Raw genomic sequence first — 22,860 nt, 5'->3', positions numbered from 1 at the left:
AAGTACTTAATTGTTGTTCATTGTACGATTACTTCATAGTCAGCTAAAGGACCCCATCCACTTTACACAGTTATCTCAAATCATTAGGTGAGCTGTGAGGCTAGGAGTTAAGGAAATATTGATTCTTCGACGTTGTGTAATATTTGGTTACTACGCTCCTGCAGGCCTCATCAAGAAACCCTATAATTTACACCGCCGCATCTCCTGCCTGGCTTCCGGTATGACACGCGTCTCTCGTCCTAACGAGGGACTGCTTGTCGACAAATGACGGGGATGTGAAATTTTCTAACATGGGCATTTTCCAATTACTCTGTAATTGAACTTATGTTGGTAACTTTACTGATAAATGTCGCATGTTGTTTCTTTGTCGTTTAAATTAAATTCTCAACGGTAAATTGGGCTTGATTAAGGATTTATATTACACCTTCAGAAGTAATTATTAGGTGAACGAACAATCTATTACAACTACAACCTCCACCTAGTGTCAGTAATTGCTTTACAAAGACATATTTGATTTCCTTGTTATAAAAAAAAAAACCATTTAAGGTTAATTTATCAAGAGAACTAAAAACAACGATCAGAAATGTTTTGCCCCTGATAAGTTATTTACCTTCTTCCCGGAGCTTGTTGCTAGAGAGGTCACGTGCCATGCCAGAAGGAACACCGTGTGGCGCCAGGTGACAAATGTTGTCCTCCTCCTCGAGAATTTCGTGCTTTTCGTGACTTCCAAACGAAAATTTGCCATGATCCACGATGAAAAAGTTCATGACAATGTACAGGATCAGCAATATCAAACAAGTAACACCGTATGCTCGGAACGTCACTTCCGCTCCTGTAACAAAACAAAAGTTGATTCATCTGTATTCTTAATATAAAGTATGCTTCCGGATAAACTTATAGATAAGAAAAACAGCAAGTTGTCAAAAACAATTGCACCAATACAAATAACCACTAGAAATACAAAGTAAAACAGCAGTTATTTAAAAACTCAAATCGATTTAGAATGCCAAACAAAGATTTATCACATCTTATAGTCATTTTGCCAATTTAGGGTATTTTGGATAAAGCATCTGAGTACTATAACTTTTAACGGATACAAACCTTCTTATTTGTGCTTTGAATAACTAAATCTCAATAAGAAATATTTGGAAAAGAACAACAATGTTTTCCCGTTGTGTATTGTGTTTGACTAAACTCTCATTCAAGATGAAAGTTCCTGCCTTATATTTTAAACAGTAAGATGGGTTCTTGGATTAGATAAAGCAAATAACGATATCGAGACCACATTTAGAGACAATAGAGTTGCAATCGGAGGCACGGTAGTCTAGTGGTAGGACGCTGGGCTCGTGACCGAAGGGTTGCGGGTTCGAGTCACGCCACGGCACGGTGTTGTATCTTTGAGCAAGATACTTTACTCCGCTTGTTCAAGTCTTCTCAGCTGTAAATGAGTACGTGGTTGGGCAGTGCTAGAATTGTTGAATGCTAGCTGTTAGCGCCGAAATGGCAGCTATGGCTGTATGCTCCCCAGGAAGTTAAGAAACGGATAATAATTTGTGAACCGCTTTGAGACGACCTACAAATTAGGTTGTGATAAAGTGGTATATCAGAACCTCGAATTATTATATTATTATTATTTATTAATATGCCAACTGCGTAAAGCAGTATTTTTGTCGGAACTTCGTTAAAAATTAAATCTGTGTAAATAAATGTATCTATGTATGTAGCATTGCCAAATACCATACTTTTCCTTCTGTGTAACTAGAACGGACAGTAATCATACACAGATGTTTTCATTGTCTTTTCAAATTTTACTGCCGATCAAATGACGGAGTGTTAGAGTCGTTATGAAGAAAAAGACTTCATTCGTGTGTAGTCCATTTATTTGGTGCACTGCATATTTCGTTGCTAACCGGACGTTAATCAACACAAGATCAAGTCGTGTGTTATATGGGCAATAAACATTGTGTAATTATCCTGGAAGGACAGTAATGTCATCACGTCATACACACGTTCCCATCATAGTCCACGAATGACAAAATGTGTAACGTACGTACTTTCTGTTCCTACACCAGTAATGGACGCGAAGTGAGTGTTGCGTTCTGTTTTACACTGTGAATGTGTGTTAATGACTGATCAAGGTATTTAGTCGACTGGAATGGGGTCAAATTATGCGGCCATTAGCAAATAAAGAGGCGCAGCTAACGTAAACTGTGAGAGGCAAGGACATTCTTCTCTTTCTATTTTCCCAATCATTTGACTAAAGCCAGACCAGGGAACGACTGAACATGTTACTTTTCGGTTTGAGCATATGTATGGAGAATACGACGAAACCTTTCCCGAACAATACTTGGTACAGATCTGACAGGAATATCCATGATCATTATTAACACAATCTTCTTCTATATCATCAACAATCCAGTGGAAGTCGATAACGCGTTGTCTCTCCTACTCTATCGTTCCTGGAAGTTACATTTAAGCGTTATATTCAATTAGGCACACTAAAATCTCAAAGGCAATCAAATCTGTCAGTAATAGATCTAAATCCGATTTATTGCGTGTTTGGTTCACTGGCTCCGTGCCAGCTGTTTCAAACAATTTCACTGTGTCCATATAACCCGGGCGACAGTTCCTAAAAGCGTTTGAAGTGTGTCGTAATATCTGCGATCTTAAGCATCAGAATTCACCAGGAAAAACCAATGTCGAGCAACAATAGGCTGGTTCTATGCTGTTACTGTTTAGACATCAATGTCTTCTGTTTACAGCGTTTAAGTCTCTTTGTGTTGTCTAGGGACGAAATAGTACCAAAACCAGTACCGAGGGAACTACTTTTTCAAGAAAACAATATCACATTATTAAAAAAATGGCATTGAAACCAGTGTGTTCTGGTACTCACAACGACGATATTTGATACTGTGGTTCATTGTATCGTGACCTAGTTTTCTTGTGTACATTCCAATCTGCCATTACGCCTACACACACCTGTTGAGGAAGGCTGCATATCGACGTACACAATCTCATGGGGTTGTCATCAGACATTTGTCTGCGTTATTAGGTTCTTTGGGATTTAGTCATTCGACGAGTTTTTTTTTAGAACTGATCTAGATCTGCCATAAAGCAACTAAGCAGACTGTAACTACAGATTTCTGATGCGCCGAGGTGTGGATCTGTGTGCCAACGATTTATGTAAAGAATACATCATGAGAGCAGGTTTAGGAAACTACTCAGTAAGCAGTAGTCGGTAATGTTCCTGTATGCAAATAAGTTTGTATTCGTGATACCAATCGAGGACTGATTGAAAGAAAATAATTCAAGTATGTTCTTATAAAATATTAATGAAAAATGTGTCCAAACACGATATTAAAACTGAAAAAACATGATTAGATGAATATGAAATGTAAATATACACTATATACAAAATGGTACATCCGTATATCATATTCATTGATGTTTTATCACAATGTGTAGAGGTATTAGACAAGTACACAATGCTAATTGTGTTACAAATCGACAGTTACATAATGATGAGAGTGGACGTGCCAAGACTTATCTGGCTATTTTATGTTGCTATGTACCTCAACAGTTAACACATATTCCTACTCACCGTAGCTGTAGACCATTATGCCACCGAACACCGCCCCACATCCGCGTCCGAGGCCGTGATGTAGTCCCTGGAGGATGCCTTGGGCGGAAGAGCGCAGTCCCGTGGGTATGGCTTGTGTTATGTAGGAACAGCATGCTGCCCATACTGCCGCGTGGGTCAAACCTGAGAATAGGGTGTGGTCAGTTAAATTTATTCATGCAATTAGGTCAGTTTCAACGTAGGTGGTCATCAGAGAGCATATTTATAATTTTCATCACCAGGCAATTACCGCAAAATAGAACCTTCCACCATCGGGGGGACACAGGCATTGGAATGTAACAATTACCACAAAATAGAACCTTCCATCATCGTGGGGACACAGGCATTGGAATGTAACAATTACCGCAAAATAGAACCTTCCACCATCGTGGGACACAGGCAATGGAATGTAACAATTACCGCAAAATAGAACCTTCCATCATCGGGGGGACACAGGCATTGGAATGTAATGCATCAGTGAATAAGTCCGTCTTATTGTATATTTGTCTTCTGATTTTTTAAAGGATTAAGTCAATGATGCTTGTTGAAAATGTTAAACTTTTTCTTATAAAGCAGTATGTACTAGACATTGAATGATAACTATAATCTACTGTCATAGGAAAGTTGCAGCACAGTGAACTTAAGAAACGGACCTGTATAAATTAGCACGTGTCAATACTGTACTGTGTATTGGTCATGAGGTCACAACATTGTCTCCGACCTGATCAACGAGGGGGATGCTTCTGATAGATGTCTAATACTTTAATATGTTATTTAACCGATAATCAAGGGAAAATCTATTTGAATGTGTACCATCTGAAAAACGATGTTGTAGAGCGGCCAGTTTGTAATTATGCCGATGCCTGATTAAAAATGTAATAACGACTTTATACCGGAAATTACCAATTCAGAAATAGAAAGATTTTCGCTTAATTTTTGAATTTGAAAGGTTTTTTCTTGTTGTTATGAGTTGATATATTAAAGCACAAAATAGAAAGTACAATACATGAGGCAATATTAGAGCGGTTTGACAGACTTCAAAGTCTAATCACCATTCACTTAAGATTTACTATCTGACCATCAGATATTTATACGTGAATACATGTAATAAATTTCTAGGCGAAGTCAACATACGCTAAATATGGTGGTTTTGATATAGTTATATTGGCATAGGGTGTAGCTAACCCAGTCTGCACTAAGTCACTTGTACCACTATCAACCAAATGTTTTTAATTATGCCATTTTTGATAAACGATTGTCCCTATAATCCAACTGTCTCAACAGTTATTTACGAAAGAAACGAAAGCACGAAAAAATGATAAGTAAATTAATATAGACCTCAAAAGTTGATAAAAATAAAGGATATTTAAAGTTACAATTACGTCACACACGAAAAATATTCCAACTTTCCTTGTCTTTCTTACCGAAAAGTATTTCGGTATTAAATGAAATAATATGGATTTTTAAGCTTCAATCTGAATTCAATTACAAAACTTCGCCGGCAATCTAATCTTTGAATTATATGTTATGGAATCTCCATTTCAGCTGCAGAACCGACACATGTAATCAACAGGAGCTGCCATAGAAATAACGGAGTGAAACTGTTAACGATTTTCACAATACAGATAATTACAACAGTTGTCAGCCAGTCCTCGCTACTCAATCCTAGAACAATATCATCTATTATATCAGTAGTCGGTGTTTTTGCTGGAACTTGTGGGACTCATTGTAAGTGCTTTTCAGCGCATGAATTGTGGGGATTTCGTGGGGAGGTGTGACTCTGGCATTTTCATTTTGCTGTTTGATTTGTACTTTTGTTGACAAAATTGTTTATAAAATACTAATGCACACTGTAACCTTTTAAACCGTATTTATACTAGTTATACTAAATGTAGTCCATATAACTATGTTTCTACCACAGATCCCCTCTTTATTTACCACCAGGCCCAACACTAAACGACAGAAATCTTTTTTTTAACATGAGCGTTAAATAAACGGTATGATGGATTAAATCCTTTTCCTAGAACAATAGAGATTGTTGGTTTGAAGAGGTATGGTTGATTAAATCCTTTACCAAGAACAATAGAGAGTGTTGGTTGAAGAGGTATGGTTGATTAAATCCTTTACCAAGAACAATAAAGAGTGTTGGTTTGAAGAGGTATGGTTGATTAAATCCTTTACCAAGGACAATAGAGAGTGTTGGTTTGAAGAGGTGGCGCACTTTTACTTCCTTACGGACGTAATTCGAAAAATTCGAACACATGAAAGTCGATTCTTACACAATAATTTGAACCACTGCGAAAAAGGAATTTGCGTTTAGAAATGTAAGCTTTGTAATTTTCAAATATCGTTTGGCAAGCTAATCACTTCAACATTTTCCTACACGTTTTGCCACGGCATTTGTAAAAGAAAAGCTCCAATACCTGTTAGCGTCATTGGCCTTGTTTATCTATTTTTTTTGTCAATAAATTGTCAATGAGATACTCTTCACACATACTCACCTTGGACGAACTCGAACGGAAGGACCCACCATGGACTTTTTAGCCAGGATATGTACATAAATCGAACAACGTTGCCGAGTAGCCCTGCATACATAACCCGTATGTGTCCTGAAACATAACAAAATGGAGATGATTTAAAGGGAGCTGTCAACAATATCTGTAATAAGTTTATTGTGCGAGAAAATCCAGTTAAGTGTGTGGTTTTATTCTAATATTTTGCAGCATGGCATGGTAAAAATAGATGTTTCTGCTCGATGAATGATATTTTAAATAACATGCATAAAAATGTATTAAGTATGTGACCATGGGGTGACAATATTACGAAAGAAACAAGCACACTTGATTGTAAACACTTGTGTAGTTCAAAACCCTTAAAATAAGATCTTATTTTTATTCTACCGACACAAAAATAAATTGCATTACGAATATTACACACAAAACGCAAGTCTATGTCATGCTAGCACTTCGCTGACTATGGCTGCATGGGTTAATACAAAAACGCAGCGGGGCTTTAAACGAACCGGATTTATACAATGTATAACCATCAGAAATAGTATTCTGCTTGTGAAATATAACATGCAGTCCTTTTCTGTATTTACTAGGAAATCACGTTGTAGTTTGACCTTAAGGTTCGGATATATTGGAAAAGTTAAGAACGAATTTGTACAAAGCAATATTTGAGGTACCACGGAAATGCGAGTAACGCGTTATATTTCGTCAAAATCCGAACTTTGAAACTTTGCTTGTTACACGGCGCCTCTCAATAGTATCTCGGCGTGTCAAACCTCCAACATTGTTAGAACAAATCTTATAGTAAATGAAATCTGGATTGAAGTGTATAAAACAGAAGACGTAAAAGAACCGTCAGTACTAAGACCCAGCGCGAAAAAACATGGAAAATATGGTAGTTTACAAAATGTTTTATGAAAGTATGGGAAATAGTTTAGATCGAGGATCGTTTATACTTGTTAAGTTACCTACATTCAGTTTGTCTCTACGCCTAACCTTTATGTAGACCTGTGCCGAACATTTTACTACCGGGGCTGGTGAAATCAGACTGAACAACAATCGATCAGTCTGGAGCTCGGTCGCGGACAGGTACCTACTGTGTCGACAGCAATGGTATCCATCATGGCGTCCAGTACAACAAAAAATGGACTCTTATCGTGATCACGCATGCAACATAAATATCAGAATCTAGAATATCAAATATCTGATATAACATCAATCTCGACTGCTATCTCAGAACACTCAAATTTATAAAATTATTTGGAAGAGTTCATATTCCATATAGTTTTATGAAATTGAGATAAAGTAAAGAAGTTAGAAGTAGCCTCAGTAAGTGTTGTATAAAAACTACAATGTCAATTTCTAACAAAAATTATAAGCAAAAATAAACAACAGAGAATACGTACAGTGTATTTATTTTCTTTTATCGTGTATTCATGACGTCATCATGGATATGTTTCTACATAAAGACGCTTTGAACGATTTACGTAATATCCTGGATAATTACCAATGCCTATCTCTACTGGTTATTCTGACCAGATACGTTTTACAAAGGTTCGAAGTACTGTTTGTTAGACGAAGGTTCGGGGTATTCATTATGCTACAGCGCGTCTGATGATGATACAGTGCACCTCAACGACGAGGAAAGATAGATGATGTGTATTCTTACAGTTTAGGAATTATACATTTGTATACGGTTGAATGCTTCTTCAGATGACCAGAAAAATAACCCGCGACTGCGATCAAGTAATGGGGTTCATGGACTTATACATTGCTGTTAAGAAGGAGACAAAATATGTTTGGTAAAATACGATACTTCGAATAGAAAACCGATAGATTTTCCTGTCGGCAGCACTACAGCACGCAAGAGTCATTGATTTCCTTTTATCAATAATTCCTCGGGCCGACAAACGAATCAGTACAGACACAGAACCGGAGTTTATTACACAGTTATCGCATTCAACTATTTGCATTTCCGGTGTACAGCTTCTTAATAAGGCTGCCAACTCGGAAATGCATTATGAGAGTATATTTCGAAGAACTACCAGGTATTGCACTGGAAAGACGTTGCAAAGAATTCCCTAAAATTCCCAATGAAGGTTGACTCGTAATGATCACAGATGGTAAGATAGAAAACACAATCTTGGACCTGCAAAAACGACTACTCAACCAATTTGCTAAAGGAGCTTGTTTGAAATGTATCCGGAACAAATATAAAAAATTAAACTCTTGAGAGAAAGATAACCTAAATGCTAACACATAACTTGGGGTTTGCCTACGCTTATCTTTCTAAGCAATGACGTTTTACACCTTCACAAATACTAATGCAATATAGAGCTAACATTCTTCGGTAAAATTTCTTCTGAAACGAAATAGTTGAAATAAACAAACTTTTATTCGTTCATCTCAAAGTAATTAGCGATTATGGATCCATTCCACTTCTCGCTACAGTAACTGTTTCGCGCACCATCAAAAAAGCAACATCTTCTGCTGGTACTATTGATGTGATCGATAGACTAGCACAACGCAAGAAAAAGAAAATCCCAAAAATACTTATACACGTATAGGACAAACGACATTCCAACTTTTGTACACCCTGTAAGCAATTGGTAGGCGACGCTTTCAACTTCGAATGGAGTACGGAATAAGTGGGGTTTTACAAAAAGCCTCAATGATTTAGACTAAGTATTCTAAAAGTATCGAGAAGGAAACACAGGAGATTGCGATGAGGTAGGATCAAAGTATATTAACCAGCATATGGATGATGTGGTACAACTGTCACAAAAGGGGTTCTCAATGTAAATGATAACAAGAGAAGAGGAGGACACCGTCTCTAACTCTAGGATTCAAGGTATAGACTGAAGTGATATATTCTTTTAAAGAGCAGTTTCTTGTATGAGTCATCGGAATTGTCTGCCGGATATCGTCGCGATAAACTGATAAAAATGTGTATTCTTTATAATCACGAGATTGAAAGAAGCTCACTAACTCATGTATCAGAACGTCAGTATAAAAATTATCGATTACCTTGATCTGAATACATAACGAACTGTTTTCTCTTTCCAATATCAATTATAACGATGTTTTTGTCCCGAAATTGATTGGCTGTTCATAATTTCCGAAAATGACAGTCGAGTTGCAGTTATTGGAGGAGCGTATTTAACGAATGCTACGGTTATTTGTTTTAACAGATTGCTTTCTGCCGCTCGCCCAATTAAAGTGTTGCCTTTTGTCTGTTATAGCTGTTTAATTTTAACATTTGGCGAATAGATATACATATCATCCACCATGCAGTGTCATACAAATTTATCTCTGTCTTCCATTATTAATATTGATGAACCAAACCTGCTAATTAAGGAGAGAAATATGGTTTATGTTCTACTGTCCTTTTCAATTAATCTTCTATAACAAATTGCATCAAAAGGAACTGAGATTTTGTCATCGGCATTTCAATTTAACGGATTTAATGCGTATAATTGAAAATATTTGAAGATACTGTGAAATCAGATATTTTCATGAGGTCAAAATTTCGTTGTTTCCCTACAATAAGAATATTTCGGTGGGTACAAGAATTCGTGGATTACGATTAACCATTTAAACGTGTCATTATTTGTGGACCTATTAATTTGTGGATGAAGATTATTCACAAAATTAAACCCCCCATAAAAATGAGGGATTCTAAAGTAAAGATGGCGGATAAATTCGCTTTAATCAAGGAACCACTAATTATTTGTTACTTGAGTTTCTTATCAATCATCAGCATATCCAGTCGAGTGCCAACATAGAGATCTTTTCAAAGAAAGCAAGGAATAAGTACAAGAGATGTTAACAAAAAAAATAGGAACAGTCTTTCAAGGAAGGATATGTCACCAGCAAATCTTAATCAATTGAAGAGCAAGACTTGTAGGAAGACATCGACGACAAGTAAAATGGTAAAATATATATCTCGTCCTGAGACTCGACCACAGGTTTGATATAAAGATATTTTATACATAGCTGAGAATCCTATCTTGTAAAAGTGATAGGAAAACAATTTGTAAGTCGAATGATAACTTACAAACTGATGTATTAATGGGAAAGTGGTATACCAATTACTATTTGCTTGTGAACACGTACAGTTCACGAGTAATCAATTATCTATTTACGAATTCTATGTTGGTTCATCCAATGACAATGTGGAATTAGCAAATGTGGATCGACACGTGTGAGTGGGAAATCGTCCTTACCCAAACGCCTGTTTTCGAAACAAAGAAACGCAGTTGAACTTGATAACAAAAAATATCTGTTAAGATATTTTCCATTACCAAACTTACACCAAAGTAATATTTTCAGTTTTTGATTATTCACTAAATGCGAAAATAAAATCATCTGTATACTAGTTAAACGTTGTCGAATAGGCAGTTATATTTAGATGAAGGAGTTTCACATAAAGATCAAGGGTTCGAACCATGACAGTGCCGTTTATATTCTCTTTATAAGTTTATTAATATGAGCAGGCAAACGGACAACAAGCCGTGTCCAACCCACCTAACAAAGCAAACGGACAACAAGCCGTGTCCAACCCACCTAACAAAGCAAACGGAATATAAACAAAGACCAGGTTGTTTTCTCCGACATCAAAATCATCTCAGAACTCAAGCATATATATCACAACCAAGGCAAAGCAACACTGAGAAGAAACTCCTTCAGATACATGAATATCACAGTAAATCGAATAAACCACCAAAAGAAAACCTCTCTCAATGCTTCTACACAATCGATTGTAATAGATGCAAGGCACCAGCTATTAGGGAAACAGGCGATGTTTGGGGTTCTCTCGCAAGATCAATGGAAACACACAGAAAATCAAAGTCAACGAGAATACACTAGGTCAAAAGTCAAAGGAAAAACGATCGAGGACAAAGATCATCAAACCAGACTTCAGTTATCATAACTGGTGGACAGAGAAGGGTTGGTTTGTTGGGGTTTACGTCCTGTAAACATCTGTCATTTAAGGACGTACCAGGTTTTACCTCCTGTAAACATCTGTCATTTGAGGACGTACCAGGTTTTACCTCCTGTAAACATCTGTCATTTGAGGACGTACCAGGTTTTACGTCCTGTAAACATCTGTCATTTAAGGACGTACCAGGTTTTGGTGGTGAGGGAAAGCCGGATTAACCGGTGAAAAACAACCGACCTAATGAAATGATCCATTAAGATACGCATGGACCAGATATTAACTGGAACGATGATATGACATTTTATCTCACATTAATGATTACATGTAGCTATTATGTAAATACCGTTATGAAGTCATATTGTATATAGCTAACGTTATGATTAATTGATTAAATCGCACAAAACCGTAAACAATATTGGAATATTCCACTCGTGTAACATTCATTGTGATTTGATTTATTATTAAGGAAATGTATTGATCGAAGGAGACTCGTGCGCTGTAACAAAAATATGGTGGTTTGTATGACGTACAATAATATGTACGGTGATTAATAGTGGACTTAATATTCATTTAAAAAGTTAAGCAAAAACAGAGATAATGACAATGTGCTTAGATACTACATAACAAAGGATGATTTGATATTCATTCCATCACTCGAATTAGCTACCGGGTGTGTTATCAAGTTAGATAATTGATAACACCACAATAAATTAATGAACTTTCGACACTCTCGGATCAGAGAGCAACTATGCATCAATTGCACCACCTGTTCCGTCTGTATACTTCTGTGTGCTGTTTAATACGTTATATCTTTATATATATGTATATACCTGCGTACTCCTACACACCACTACCCTAGATCAAACGCATACTTAACTCATTTGAACAAAGAAGAAACAAAAACATTCATAAATCTTCTGTCTGATCTCTTTCATTCCTATAGGAATCAGTAATGAGGATTACTATAGCTATAAAATCACTCGCCTTAGCCAATCAACCATTGCAAGATTTACAGATCATCCTATATACGAAACAATAATCGAAGCCAACGATACTATAGGTTCGCATCTTCACTCTGGCAATTTTAGGGAAAATGCCATGAGCTAAAAGAGTTGTGCATATACCGGACTGTGATTGTCTAAACTTGTTTATCCAGCCAAAGCAGCCATATTACTTTCTGTACTGTTGTTACACAGTAATTTCAGTTAGTACGTTGACATTTAGGAAAACTGCAAAGGACAGTCAATATAAGTCTCATTCTATGTAAACGCTTTAGAGTAGAGAACATGACTGTGTATGTCTTTGCCAATTCACAATCAACCCACATTGCACTAGAAAAGCATATCGTTCCGTTTCCCGTTAAGATGGTATCTTGATTTTAAATTAATTTAAACAAACGAATCGAAACCTGATATGTTACATGCAGAAAGATCGATTGCCACGATTGCGTTTGCCTGGAATCTGTGTTAAATGGGTAATTACGCCTACCTTTATTTTTGTTAGCACGTGAAGCCGTCACATCGCCTGTTAATGTTCCGATATGGACATACGGGCAGAGGGGTTCCGAGCTTTATACAAACCGGGCACAGTATCGTAACGTTACTTTGATCTAAATCTGCCGAACTGTAAACAGCGAATCGATAAACAGAGGGTATCCAGTTGATCGTTTATTTATGTGGTAGCCCTGTGTTTGGTAAGGTCTGAGATCAAGCTTTCGCCAGAGTCTTTTCTATTGTTGTTGTAGATGATAATAAACCTCGGTTTAAAATCTAAGTGAGAAACACGTGGTTTTTATTTGGTAATCTCCAGTATGAAAGTGATAAATACCATCTCCTGTGTATTGTACCCATATTGCCTCTTACACAAGAAATCGTTATGTAATGTCCTTGGCAATATCTTGTTTAAGGTATAATTTCCTCTCACAAAAGCGAAGGAACCCGGGGTGACCATGTTCCAATAATGACGTCTTACCAACATTGTCTGTGAGTGTTGTAGCATGTCTTTGCTTATCAACTATCCAAAATAAAGTTGTGTTTATAGTATTATGGATGTATAAGTAGACACGTGATTTGATTATGTCGTCATTTTAAAAGTTAGTGTGGAAGATATAGCAGTCCGTGCTTTGAAGCAATCTCACAAGTGACTATGACTGCTGGACTGCTGTTCCGTCAATATCGTGTCATGGACAATACACACAGAAATCATAATTTGAGGATTTTTTTCAATAAAATGATTAATAGCTGTATTTTTAGAAAAGAAATATTAATGGGTTAATGTATGTTACCTTTATTCGTTCATACCAACATGGCTATACACAAATCTGCTCAATCCTTCTACACGCTATCCTATTTGCGTATATTTCTCCAAGTTGCAGTACCCAAACCTTTTATCAATCTACAAATCAATATTCTCAAGTAAAACAGCATGGCATGCAAAGCATATTCAATCAATCTTTTTAAATAAGAGTAGCTATGCAGCGTGTTTTCTAATGTGGAAGTTACCTGATAAATACTGGTGGTTTATGGTATTCCTACAATTATAGTTCTGAAATTGCAAATCTTATACATGTTTTAGAGACATGTTATCAATGAAACCAGAATTCATTAGGTATTTTTCAAAGATATACAGACGGTACGCACTCATTTCCGATGCCGTCGGAAATATCGTGTGAAATCATTTCTTTCTTAAAAGGAAACATACATTTACTTCTACGTTTGTTTGAATTTTATTATTAAACGTATCAGTTATAGCTACGGTATCGGCTGAGATATGCTTGGTAGTTCGGTCCTTAAATTTCCTGGCAGCTTCCCAAGAGCTTTCACGCGAACCAGACGCTTCATTATACGTTGCCTGTACAAGACAAGTATATTGGTGGTGTGTCACCTTAAACTGCAACAGCAACTTACAATGCATGCGTGTTTCGGCTATGGAAACACAGCAGAATACGCTAAAACTCAAACCCTTTATCAAATATAAAGAACATTTTAAAAAATCCGTACACTTTACAGGAGCGGATCAAGGATTTTCGAAAGGAATAGGGGTTTATTTAAAACATTCAAGACATTTTATACATATATGTAAACGTGCATAGCTTTGATGTCCAAATCAGTAGTGTTTAATAACATAGAGGATGGTATCTCTGTTGCTTTATGTCTGTCCATGACTATATACAGCAGCCCTCAACAAGACGTTATGTCTGCTACAACGTGTGTATCTTTGACTGTCTATGGCAGTCTTCCACCGAGCAGAAATGATAACAAAGAGGAGATTGTCTCTGTTACTAAATATGAGTTCATACATGTTTAGTTTGGAATATATATGAGTTGTCGGGTGGCGCATAGGATAACCGCGGGATTTGAATCCACTATTGGACGGAAATAGGTATTGGGTCACCTGCACAATCACGTGGCTTTTCTCCAGACTCTCAGATTTCCTCCCTCATTAAGAATCGGGTCAACAAGAGTGAGTCACAAAAGTTGGAAAACTTGTTTCATAATTGATGTAAAATTTATTATTTAAAGTTAATATTAAGTCGAATATAATATTCGGTTTTCCAAAGAATCTTAAGATATACTACACCTTCCTTTCACGTCTTTAGACCGCCAGATGAATTGCATCATTCCCTTTTTTGGTTCGGCAGGTAATATACCATTGTAGATGATGAAAGCTGATTGTCACATTGCAACCTACATTTCTTTCAATAGAGATCTTTAACTCTGGCTAGATATAGATAACTATCAACAGGTCTCAAATTTCTGTGTCCAACATTCCTTCTTATGTAGTTGAAATTTGCAAGAGTAAAAGAGTGACAAAAGTGTCAAGTCTACCTCTGTCTAAACTCCTATATCGCCTCAGAATCGAGTTAAAGCGAGACTTTCCTACAGATTTTTGAGATCTTAGACAAAGAAACAGGTGTAGCATAAACGGTGACGATCTAACACCATATACGAATACCTCCTGTACAACCTCTCGTAGAAACACCTATTACTGATCGCGATAATGGAAAAATTGGAAGCGGTACCACTTACGGTTGATTTATCTGCGTCTGTTCCTCCATTACCGCGCGCACTTCCGGCCCGATTGTGATATAAACCACGTAACTCGCCTAACTACCAGTTTGAAAACGACGGTTATTCAGCACGAATCAAGAACAGAATAGGTCTTTACTGTGTCAAAAATAGCGAATGTTAGTTTGTGGATGTATATAACATTTAATGCGTAAAGACACGTAATGCGGCGTAAGACAAGTCCAAGAAAAATGATGGAATGTTCTCTATAGCTTTTACATTTTATATGTCAAATTAAGTATGAGGAATGTACACAATGGTATTGATTTAAAACCACGCGGAAAACTAGCCTGGAAGTTATTGCTGTTCAAAGCTATAGGTAGCACATAACAAAACACATTTCATGTTAGAAAGATAAGCAGAAGAAACAAACTAAAATCACATGATAATCTCAGGGAAAGTTCGGTACGGTAAACGTAGAATAATAAAAGAGCACGTCAGTAAGCTTTGTGTGATCCTAGTATATGTTAGTAAGCTTTGTGCGATCCTAGTGTATGCTAGTTAGCTTTGTGTAATCATAGTGTATACTACAGTAGTAAGCTTTGTGTGATCCTAGTGTATACATTGCATGTTAGTAAGCTTTGTGTTATCCTAGTATATGTTAGTACGCTTTGTGCGATCCTAGTGTATTCTAGTTAGCTTTGTGTAATCATAGTGTATACTACAGTAGTAAGCTCTGTGTGATCCTAGTGTATGTTAGTAAGCTTTGTGCGATCCTAGTGTATGCCAGTTAGCTTTGTGTAATCCTAGTATATGTTAGTAAGCTTTGTGTAATCCTAGTGTATACAATGTATGTTAGTAAGCTTTGTGTAATCCTAGTATATGTTAGTAAGCTTTGTGCGATCCTAGTGTATGCTAGTTAGCTTTGTGTAATCCTAGTGTATACTACAGTAGTAAGCTTTGTGTGATCCTAGTGTATACTAGTAAGCTTTGTGTAATCCTAGTGGATACTAGTAAGCTTTGTGTGATCCAAGTGTATGCTAGTTAGCTTTGTGTGATCCTAGTGTATAATAGTTAGCTTTGTGTGATCCTAGTGTATACTAGTAAGCTTTGTGTGGTCCTAGTGTATACTAGTAAGCTTTGTGTGATCCAAGTGTATGCTAGTTAGCTTTGTGTGATCCTAGTGTATACTAGTAAGCTTTGTGTGATCCTAGTGTATACAATGTATGTTAGTAAGCTTTGTGTAATCCTAGTGTATACAATGCATGTTAGTAAGCTTTTTGTGATCCTAGTGTATACAATGTATGTTAGTAAGCTTTGTGTAATCCTAGTGTATACTATGTATGTTAGTAAGCTCTGTGTGATCCTAGTGTATACAATGTTTGCAAGTAAGCTTTGTATGATCCTGGTGTATACAATGTATGTAAGTAAGCTTTGTGTGATCCTAGTGTATGAAAGTAAGCTTTGTGTGATCCTAGGATATGTTGATAAGCTTAGTGTGATCTTAGTGTATGTTAGTAAGCTCTGTGTGATCCTAGTGTATGTTAGTAAGCTTTGTATGATCCTGGTGTAATGTAAGTAAGCTTTGTGTGATCCTTGTGTATGAAATTAAGCTTTGTGTGATCCTAGTGTATACAATGTATGTTAGTAAGCTGTGTGTGATCCTAGGATATGTTAGTAAGCTTTGTGTTATCCTAGTGTATGTTAGTAAGATTTGTGAGATTCTAATGTATGTTAGTAAGCTTTGTGTGATCCTAGTGTATACAATGTATGAAAGTAAGCTTTGTGTGATCCTTGTGTATACTAGTAAGCTTTGTGTGATCCTAGGATATGTAAGTAAGCTTTGTGTGATCCTAGGATATGTTAGTAAGCTTTGTGTGATCCTAGTATATGTTAGTAAGCTGTGTGTGATCCTAGGATATGTAAGTAAGCTTTGTGTGATCCTAGTGTATGTTAGTAAGATTTGTGAGATTAAATTGTGTATGTTAGTAAGCTTTGTGTGATCCTAGTGTATGAAAGGAAGCTTTTTGTGATCCTAGGATATGTTAGTAAGTTGTGTGTGATCCTAGGATATGTTAGTAAGCTTTGTGTGATCCTAGTATAGTTAGTAAGCTGTGTGTGATCCTAGGATATGTTTGTAAGCTTTGTGTGATCCTAGTGTATGTTAGTAAGATTTGTGAGATTCTAGTGTATGTTAGTAAGCTTTGTGTGATCCTAGTGTATGAAAGTAAGCTTTGTGTGATCCTTGTGTATGGTAGTAAGTTTGTGAGATTCTAGTGTATGTTAGTAAGCTTTGTGTGATCCTAGGGTATGTTAGTAAGCTTTGTGTGATCCTAGGATATGTTAGTAAGCTTTGTGTGAATCTAGGGTATGTTAGTAAGATTTGTGAGATTCTAGTATATGTTAGTAAGCTGTGTGTGATTCTAGGATATGTTAGTAAGCTTTGTGTTATCCTAGTGTATGTTAGTAATCTTTGTGTGATTCTAGTGTATGTTAGCACGCTTTTTGTGATCCTAGGATATGTTTGTAAGCTTTGTGTGATCCTAGTGTATGAAAGTAAGCTTTGTGTGATCCTTGTGTATGGTAGTGGTTTGTGAGATTCTAGTGTATGTTAGCAAGCTTTTTGTGATCCTAGGATATGTTAGTAAGCTTTGTGAGATTCTAGTATATGTTAGTAAGCTTTGTGTTTGGTTTTGGTTTGGCGTTATATGGTTTAACGTCCTATCAACAGCTTAGCTTTGTGTGATCCTAGTGTATGTTGATAAAGTGTGTGTGATCATAGTGTATGTAAGTAAACTATACATTCCTAGTGTGTATTAGTAAATTTTACATGATCTAAGTGTTATAAAAGTGAACTTTGTGTGATTTTAGTGTCTGTTAATGAATTCCTGTTGTCCTATTGTAGATACAGTTAACTATGTTTTGTTCGCTTCAGATTAATAAAGACATTATTTTTAGACACAAACTAGCAAAAATACCACTCATTCGGCCGTGGACGGTCTTCGTTATTGTAAGAATCGCACAGACTTTAATCGGTTTTACATTATAAAAAACCCCACAAAATATGATGCATATGTGTGATTTTGTATAGATTTCCAAATAGATTTTAGGACTTCCGTACCATAGTTAATGCTGTCAGCAAATCCTGGTTCTTCCTTATTGCTATTTAATGTTAGAAGAGTACTTGTGCAGTAAGGATTTTATGACAATTACCATTAAACGGAATTAAATGTCTGATTCCCGATATAGAGTACACGATACGCATTCCTGTGTTACGATTTAATTATAACGTAAATTGTAAATGTAATTTGAATAGTATTTTTCATACTTACTGGTGTTAAATATGCCAGGTTGGTAATTTTGTGATTGATACAACTTTACGTAGATGTTGTGTTCATAGTTTGAATTTGCAGTCAATTCGCGCCATTATTCTACGCGTGCTTGAATAGGAATTATTTGTTATAGGTTTTTATTATTTATATTTTTGGGACTTTTTCCATATCCCGTTTTAACAATACACTGAATAAAGATGCACAACTGAATATAAAGACTTCGCCTGGTTCTTCCAATACCGCAAACAACCCTAGTTTTACGTATTCTACATAAAATATATTAAGTTTATATAAGATTTATAAGAAAGTAAGAGACTTTTTGCCGTATAAATCCGTTCTATACTTTAAGAGGGGTCGAATGGACGACGCTTTGGGAAATCAACGGCCAAACCTATCCCCAGTTAAAATATCCTAATATGTGGTGTCACTATCAGCACTACTTTAGTCCTGGGCTTTGCACAAAGACGGCGAAATGTGCGACAGGAAGGCTACAACTCATCAAGTCAGCTATGTGACAATCACAAGCTACACGTAAATGAAGGACTTCTGAATTAGATCATCTTGCTCACTCAGACGATTCGATTTTCGTTCAAGCGTTGCACAATAGCTGTTTGGGGCGTACAATATATAGCAACCATTTTTGTGTGGTAGATTAATCAAATGAAAGGCCAGTCTGAACGAATGTGCAAATTAAACGCCAGGGGAATATAGATGGAGTTTTGGAAGACACTGTGACATAAAATCGGACAATCTGCACCAAAGTCATAGGCCTGTTTACGTGACTGAAATACATGCGAAAATCCATCGAGTTGTAAATGTATAATAATTACATATTTCGCACGTTATATCAGAATTAAATTTGCGCGCGTTTCGGAGAAAAGCGCGTTATATTTGTCCTATATTTACGTGAAGATCGTATTAGGGCGAGTAATTCGTGCGATTTATTATTGACCAATGAGGTTGGAGCATGTGTGTTGGGTAGGACACGGGTGGTTGTTATTGTGTCATTCTAGCGTCGGACGCAGACGGAACGTACACGTTTTAAATCTAAATTGAATTTAAATATATTTTATATGGAATGTTATGTACATGAATATATTGAGAATATATGGGAATCGTATTTATGTTTGATGTATAGAAACCCCAGCAAAACAAAAAACAAAAACCTGAAGCATAGACGGGCTGGTACACCTCCTGCTTCCTAAAAGAAGTTCAGGTTGGGTGGCGCGCTTGGTTTTTAGGTTACCTATGGCAAGCCAAGTCGTCATTTATTCATGGAGCAATGTTGATCCAGTACTTAACCAAATTATATAAGATATCTCATAAAGTATATAAGATATCTTATAAATTATATAAGATATCTTGTATGTTTATAAGATATCTTATAAACATATAAGATAGCTTATAAACATATAAGATATCTTATTTTAAGTTTATGAGATATCTTATAAAGAAAAGTTTATGAGATATCTTATAAACATACAAGATATCTTATATAGTATATAAGATATCTTATATACTTTATGAGATATCTTATAAACATACAAGATATCTTATATAATTTATAAGATATCTTATATCTTTTATAAGATATCCTATATAATATATAAGATATCTTATATATTATATAAGATATCTCATAAAAGATATAAGATATCTTATAAAGAAAAGTTTATGAGATATCTTATAAAGAACGAGACTCTCGCGAGACCGACAAAGAAGAAATGTTTGAAAATGACTGCTCCCGTTGTACTTAGATCACGAGTCCGATAAACGGGAGCTGTGTAAAACTAGCTTATTTTTCAACAGGAAGTATAACTAACACCAATATAGAATTTTAGTTGATATATTCAAATATTAATTATTATATTTACGCATACATTTTAAAATATTAGTGTTAGGAATCACACATTAATATATTCTAAAATGGCTGGAATAATCCAGAGTTATAAACTTTTCCGAAAGAAACTCGAGTGTTCTAAAGAGCCATTGAGAACTTAGAAAATGTCTGTGAAGTTGCTACATGTTTATTTATTCAAATGACAATTTAGTTTCGTTGGCCTAAAATCCAAAGGTTTAGATATAGTTCTTATTAGTGAGAATCACTGTCATTTATTAATCTGTTGTACGTCATTTTCAACCAGAATGAGACAAATGAAAGTAGTTTGCTGAGGATTTATATTGTGACGGTGTAATGATGCCAAACTCGGTAAGAGCGCAGAAATATTGTCATAATCAGTCACCACATACTCAAATATAAAGTGAGATTTTAAAATTCATCTTGATTTATGTTATTTTTCGTACACAGCCTCGTTGAAGAATTCTAGTTTGGTTTGATTTGGGGAGGGGGGAGGGGTTTGGTTTATATTATTAATGAGGTCTTGTCTTATAGTTGATGTCAGAAAGCTGAGTTAGTTGATTCAACATTTATCATTCACATCACTTGACTTCTTTGTTGTAAGCAAAACTTATTGATTTCTGCTGATTATCCTGTGTTATAAATTCATGGTTTAAAGTTTGTGTTCATGTATTTTGTGAGTCAACAGGTAAAGGGCATGTACAACTGTTCAGTGTTCTTCCAAACCAATCAAATTAGTTAACCCACCCTCAGTGAGTCGCCCACCCAAGTAGCTTGTTTAGATTTTGTCCCATTTTTCAAAGACTGTCCTATATGTTAATTTAGACTTGGTGGTAAAGAATCTTGCAATCTACCAGATATAATCAAATCTAAAATACACGAAGAATATGTATAATGAAATACAACTTATTATACCCAGGACATTAACTGCTTATTTTTACATTTGATCTAACTTGACCTCTCTAGGTTAATTTTAAGTCCAAGAAAAAATTCATAATAAAATATATTTTTACAGGCAATTTTTTTATCAGGAATAAACTATGTATGTGTACATATCACTATAGCCAGGTTATTTTATTATATTAAATTAATCTCATCATCTTTATTTATGAAAAGTGACTGGCACTAGATCATAAACTTAGGTAACTTAGATATATTATTTCAAAAATGAAGAATGTCTTGTATTTCAGTTCCTTTTCCAAATGAATTTTATCACTCAGGGGACAATATGGTACAAATAGAACTTTTCCCCCAAAGTTTGAAGCAGTTTCAAGAGAAATATTCAGTTTACTGATACATGTGCTTAACATTTGGGTTCAAGACTCAAAAACTTGTGGATAAGTATTGTATAACTCTTTTTAATAATAACATCTAGGATAGATATTTCAGCCCAAAAACCAATATATTTTTTGATACAGAACAAATTCTGTTTGAGAATCCACTGTTTTGAACAGTTTTTTTTTTTAAATATATAGCACCGACACTCAATCCATATTGATATGAAATATTTGAAATTTGAATATTTCTATAGTGCATAATTCCATAACCTTAAGTCTATAGAGACATGTCAAATACTACCAGGTACTCGTTTATATATACAATGGAAGATATTATATATAATGAATGGGCATCACAGTATATATATATTTTGCTGCACACTTAATAAGCATGTGACATGTCCCTGTAACCCACATCTAATTATCGGTAAGTAGTGGGATTATCAGTGGAAGCCAATATCAACACATCCAACTAATACAGTACTTTGAAACAAGAGCCCCATGGGCCTAACAGGTCACCTGAGTTGTAATGCAATTGTTATTTGTTGTTGTGATATGTCAAAAATAAAAATTACATATATATATATGTATAGAAGGGAAATTTTGCCCCTCACCAGGGAGGAATTGGTACCCAAGGGGTTGTGAAATTCACATTTTGATTAAGCACATCAGGATATTTCCATCCATGAGAAGGTTTTCAACATATCTGGATCTGGAAGTAGACAATTATTGTTTGAGCTATTTTGGCTCCTTTTGCCTCCGCCTCTCAGGCCCTTAGCATCCACATGATCACAACTCCAACCAAGTTGTTACTACTGAAAATGGATAAAACAGATCTTGAAAAGTCTTATTTCCATAAACTATAGCAAAATGTATCCCCTCCCCAAGAGTAAAAAGGCGACAATTGATAAAAAAAACACCTTAAGATATACACCTTATATACATCAGGTATACACCTTCTAAACATCAGGTATATACCTTCTATACATCATGTAAACACCTCCTATAGGTCAGGTATACACCTTCCATGCATCAGGTATATATACCTTCTATACATCAGGTATACACTTCCTATAGGTCAGGTATATATACACCTTCCATGCATCAGGTATATATATACCTTCTATACATCAGATTACACCTATACATCAAGTACATCTTGTATGCATGCACATATACATGAGGTATATGTAAGGTCCATATTCTCTGTAGGTAAGGTACCTCATCTTTATAATAGTTGTCTGATTGGTTCATATTGATTGCATGCACAGGAAATATAACATGTTTGCTTGTGCTGGAGTTTCCCAATTATGTT

At 35.7% G+C, this 22,860-nt stretch overlaps 1 protein-coding gene across 2 annotated transcripts in view; it reads right to left on the bottom strand.

The window, feature by feature from the left end:
• LOC110451080 (major facilitator superfamily domain-containing protein 6-like) overlaps window positions 1-22,860 on the bottom strand; it is a 64,927-nt gene that overhangs the window by 9,664 nt on the left and 32,403 nt on the right. For both annotated transcript variants that reach the window (XM_021498935.1, XM_021498936.1), the window contains exons 3-5: window positions 6,121-6,228; window positions 3,602-3,763; window positions 611-832 (exon numbers count right to left, since the gene is read on the bottom strand). In XM_021498935.1, coding sequence (XP_021354610.1) covers window positions 611-832; window positions 3,602-3,763; window positions 6,121-6,228 — 492 coding nt within the window. The remainder of the gene's footprint in view (window positions 1-610; window positions 833-3,601; window positions 3,764-6,120; window positions 6,229-22,860) is intronic.

Source organism: Mizuhopecten yessoensis, unplaced genomic scaffold (genome assembly GCF_002113885.1).
Source record: "Mizuhopecten yessoensis strain PY_sf001 unplaced genomic scaffold, ASM211388v2 scaffold5789, whole genome shotgun sequence".
In the NCBI taxonomy this organism is placed as follows: domain Eukaryota; kingdom Metazoa; phylum Mollusca; class Bivalvia; order Pectinida; family Pectinidae; genus Mizuhopecten; species Mizuhopecten yessoensis.
This window is presented reverse-complemented; position numbering and strand designations above follow the sequence as displayed.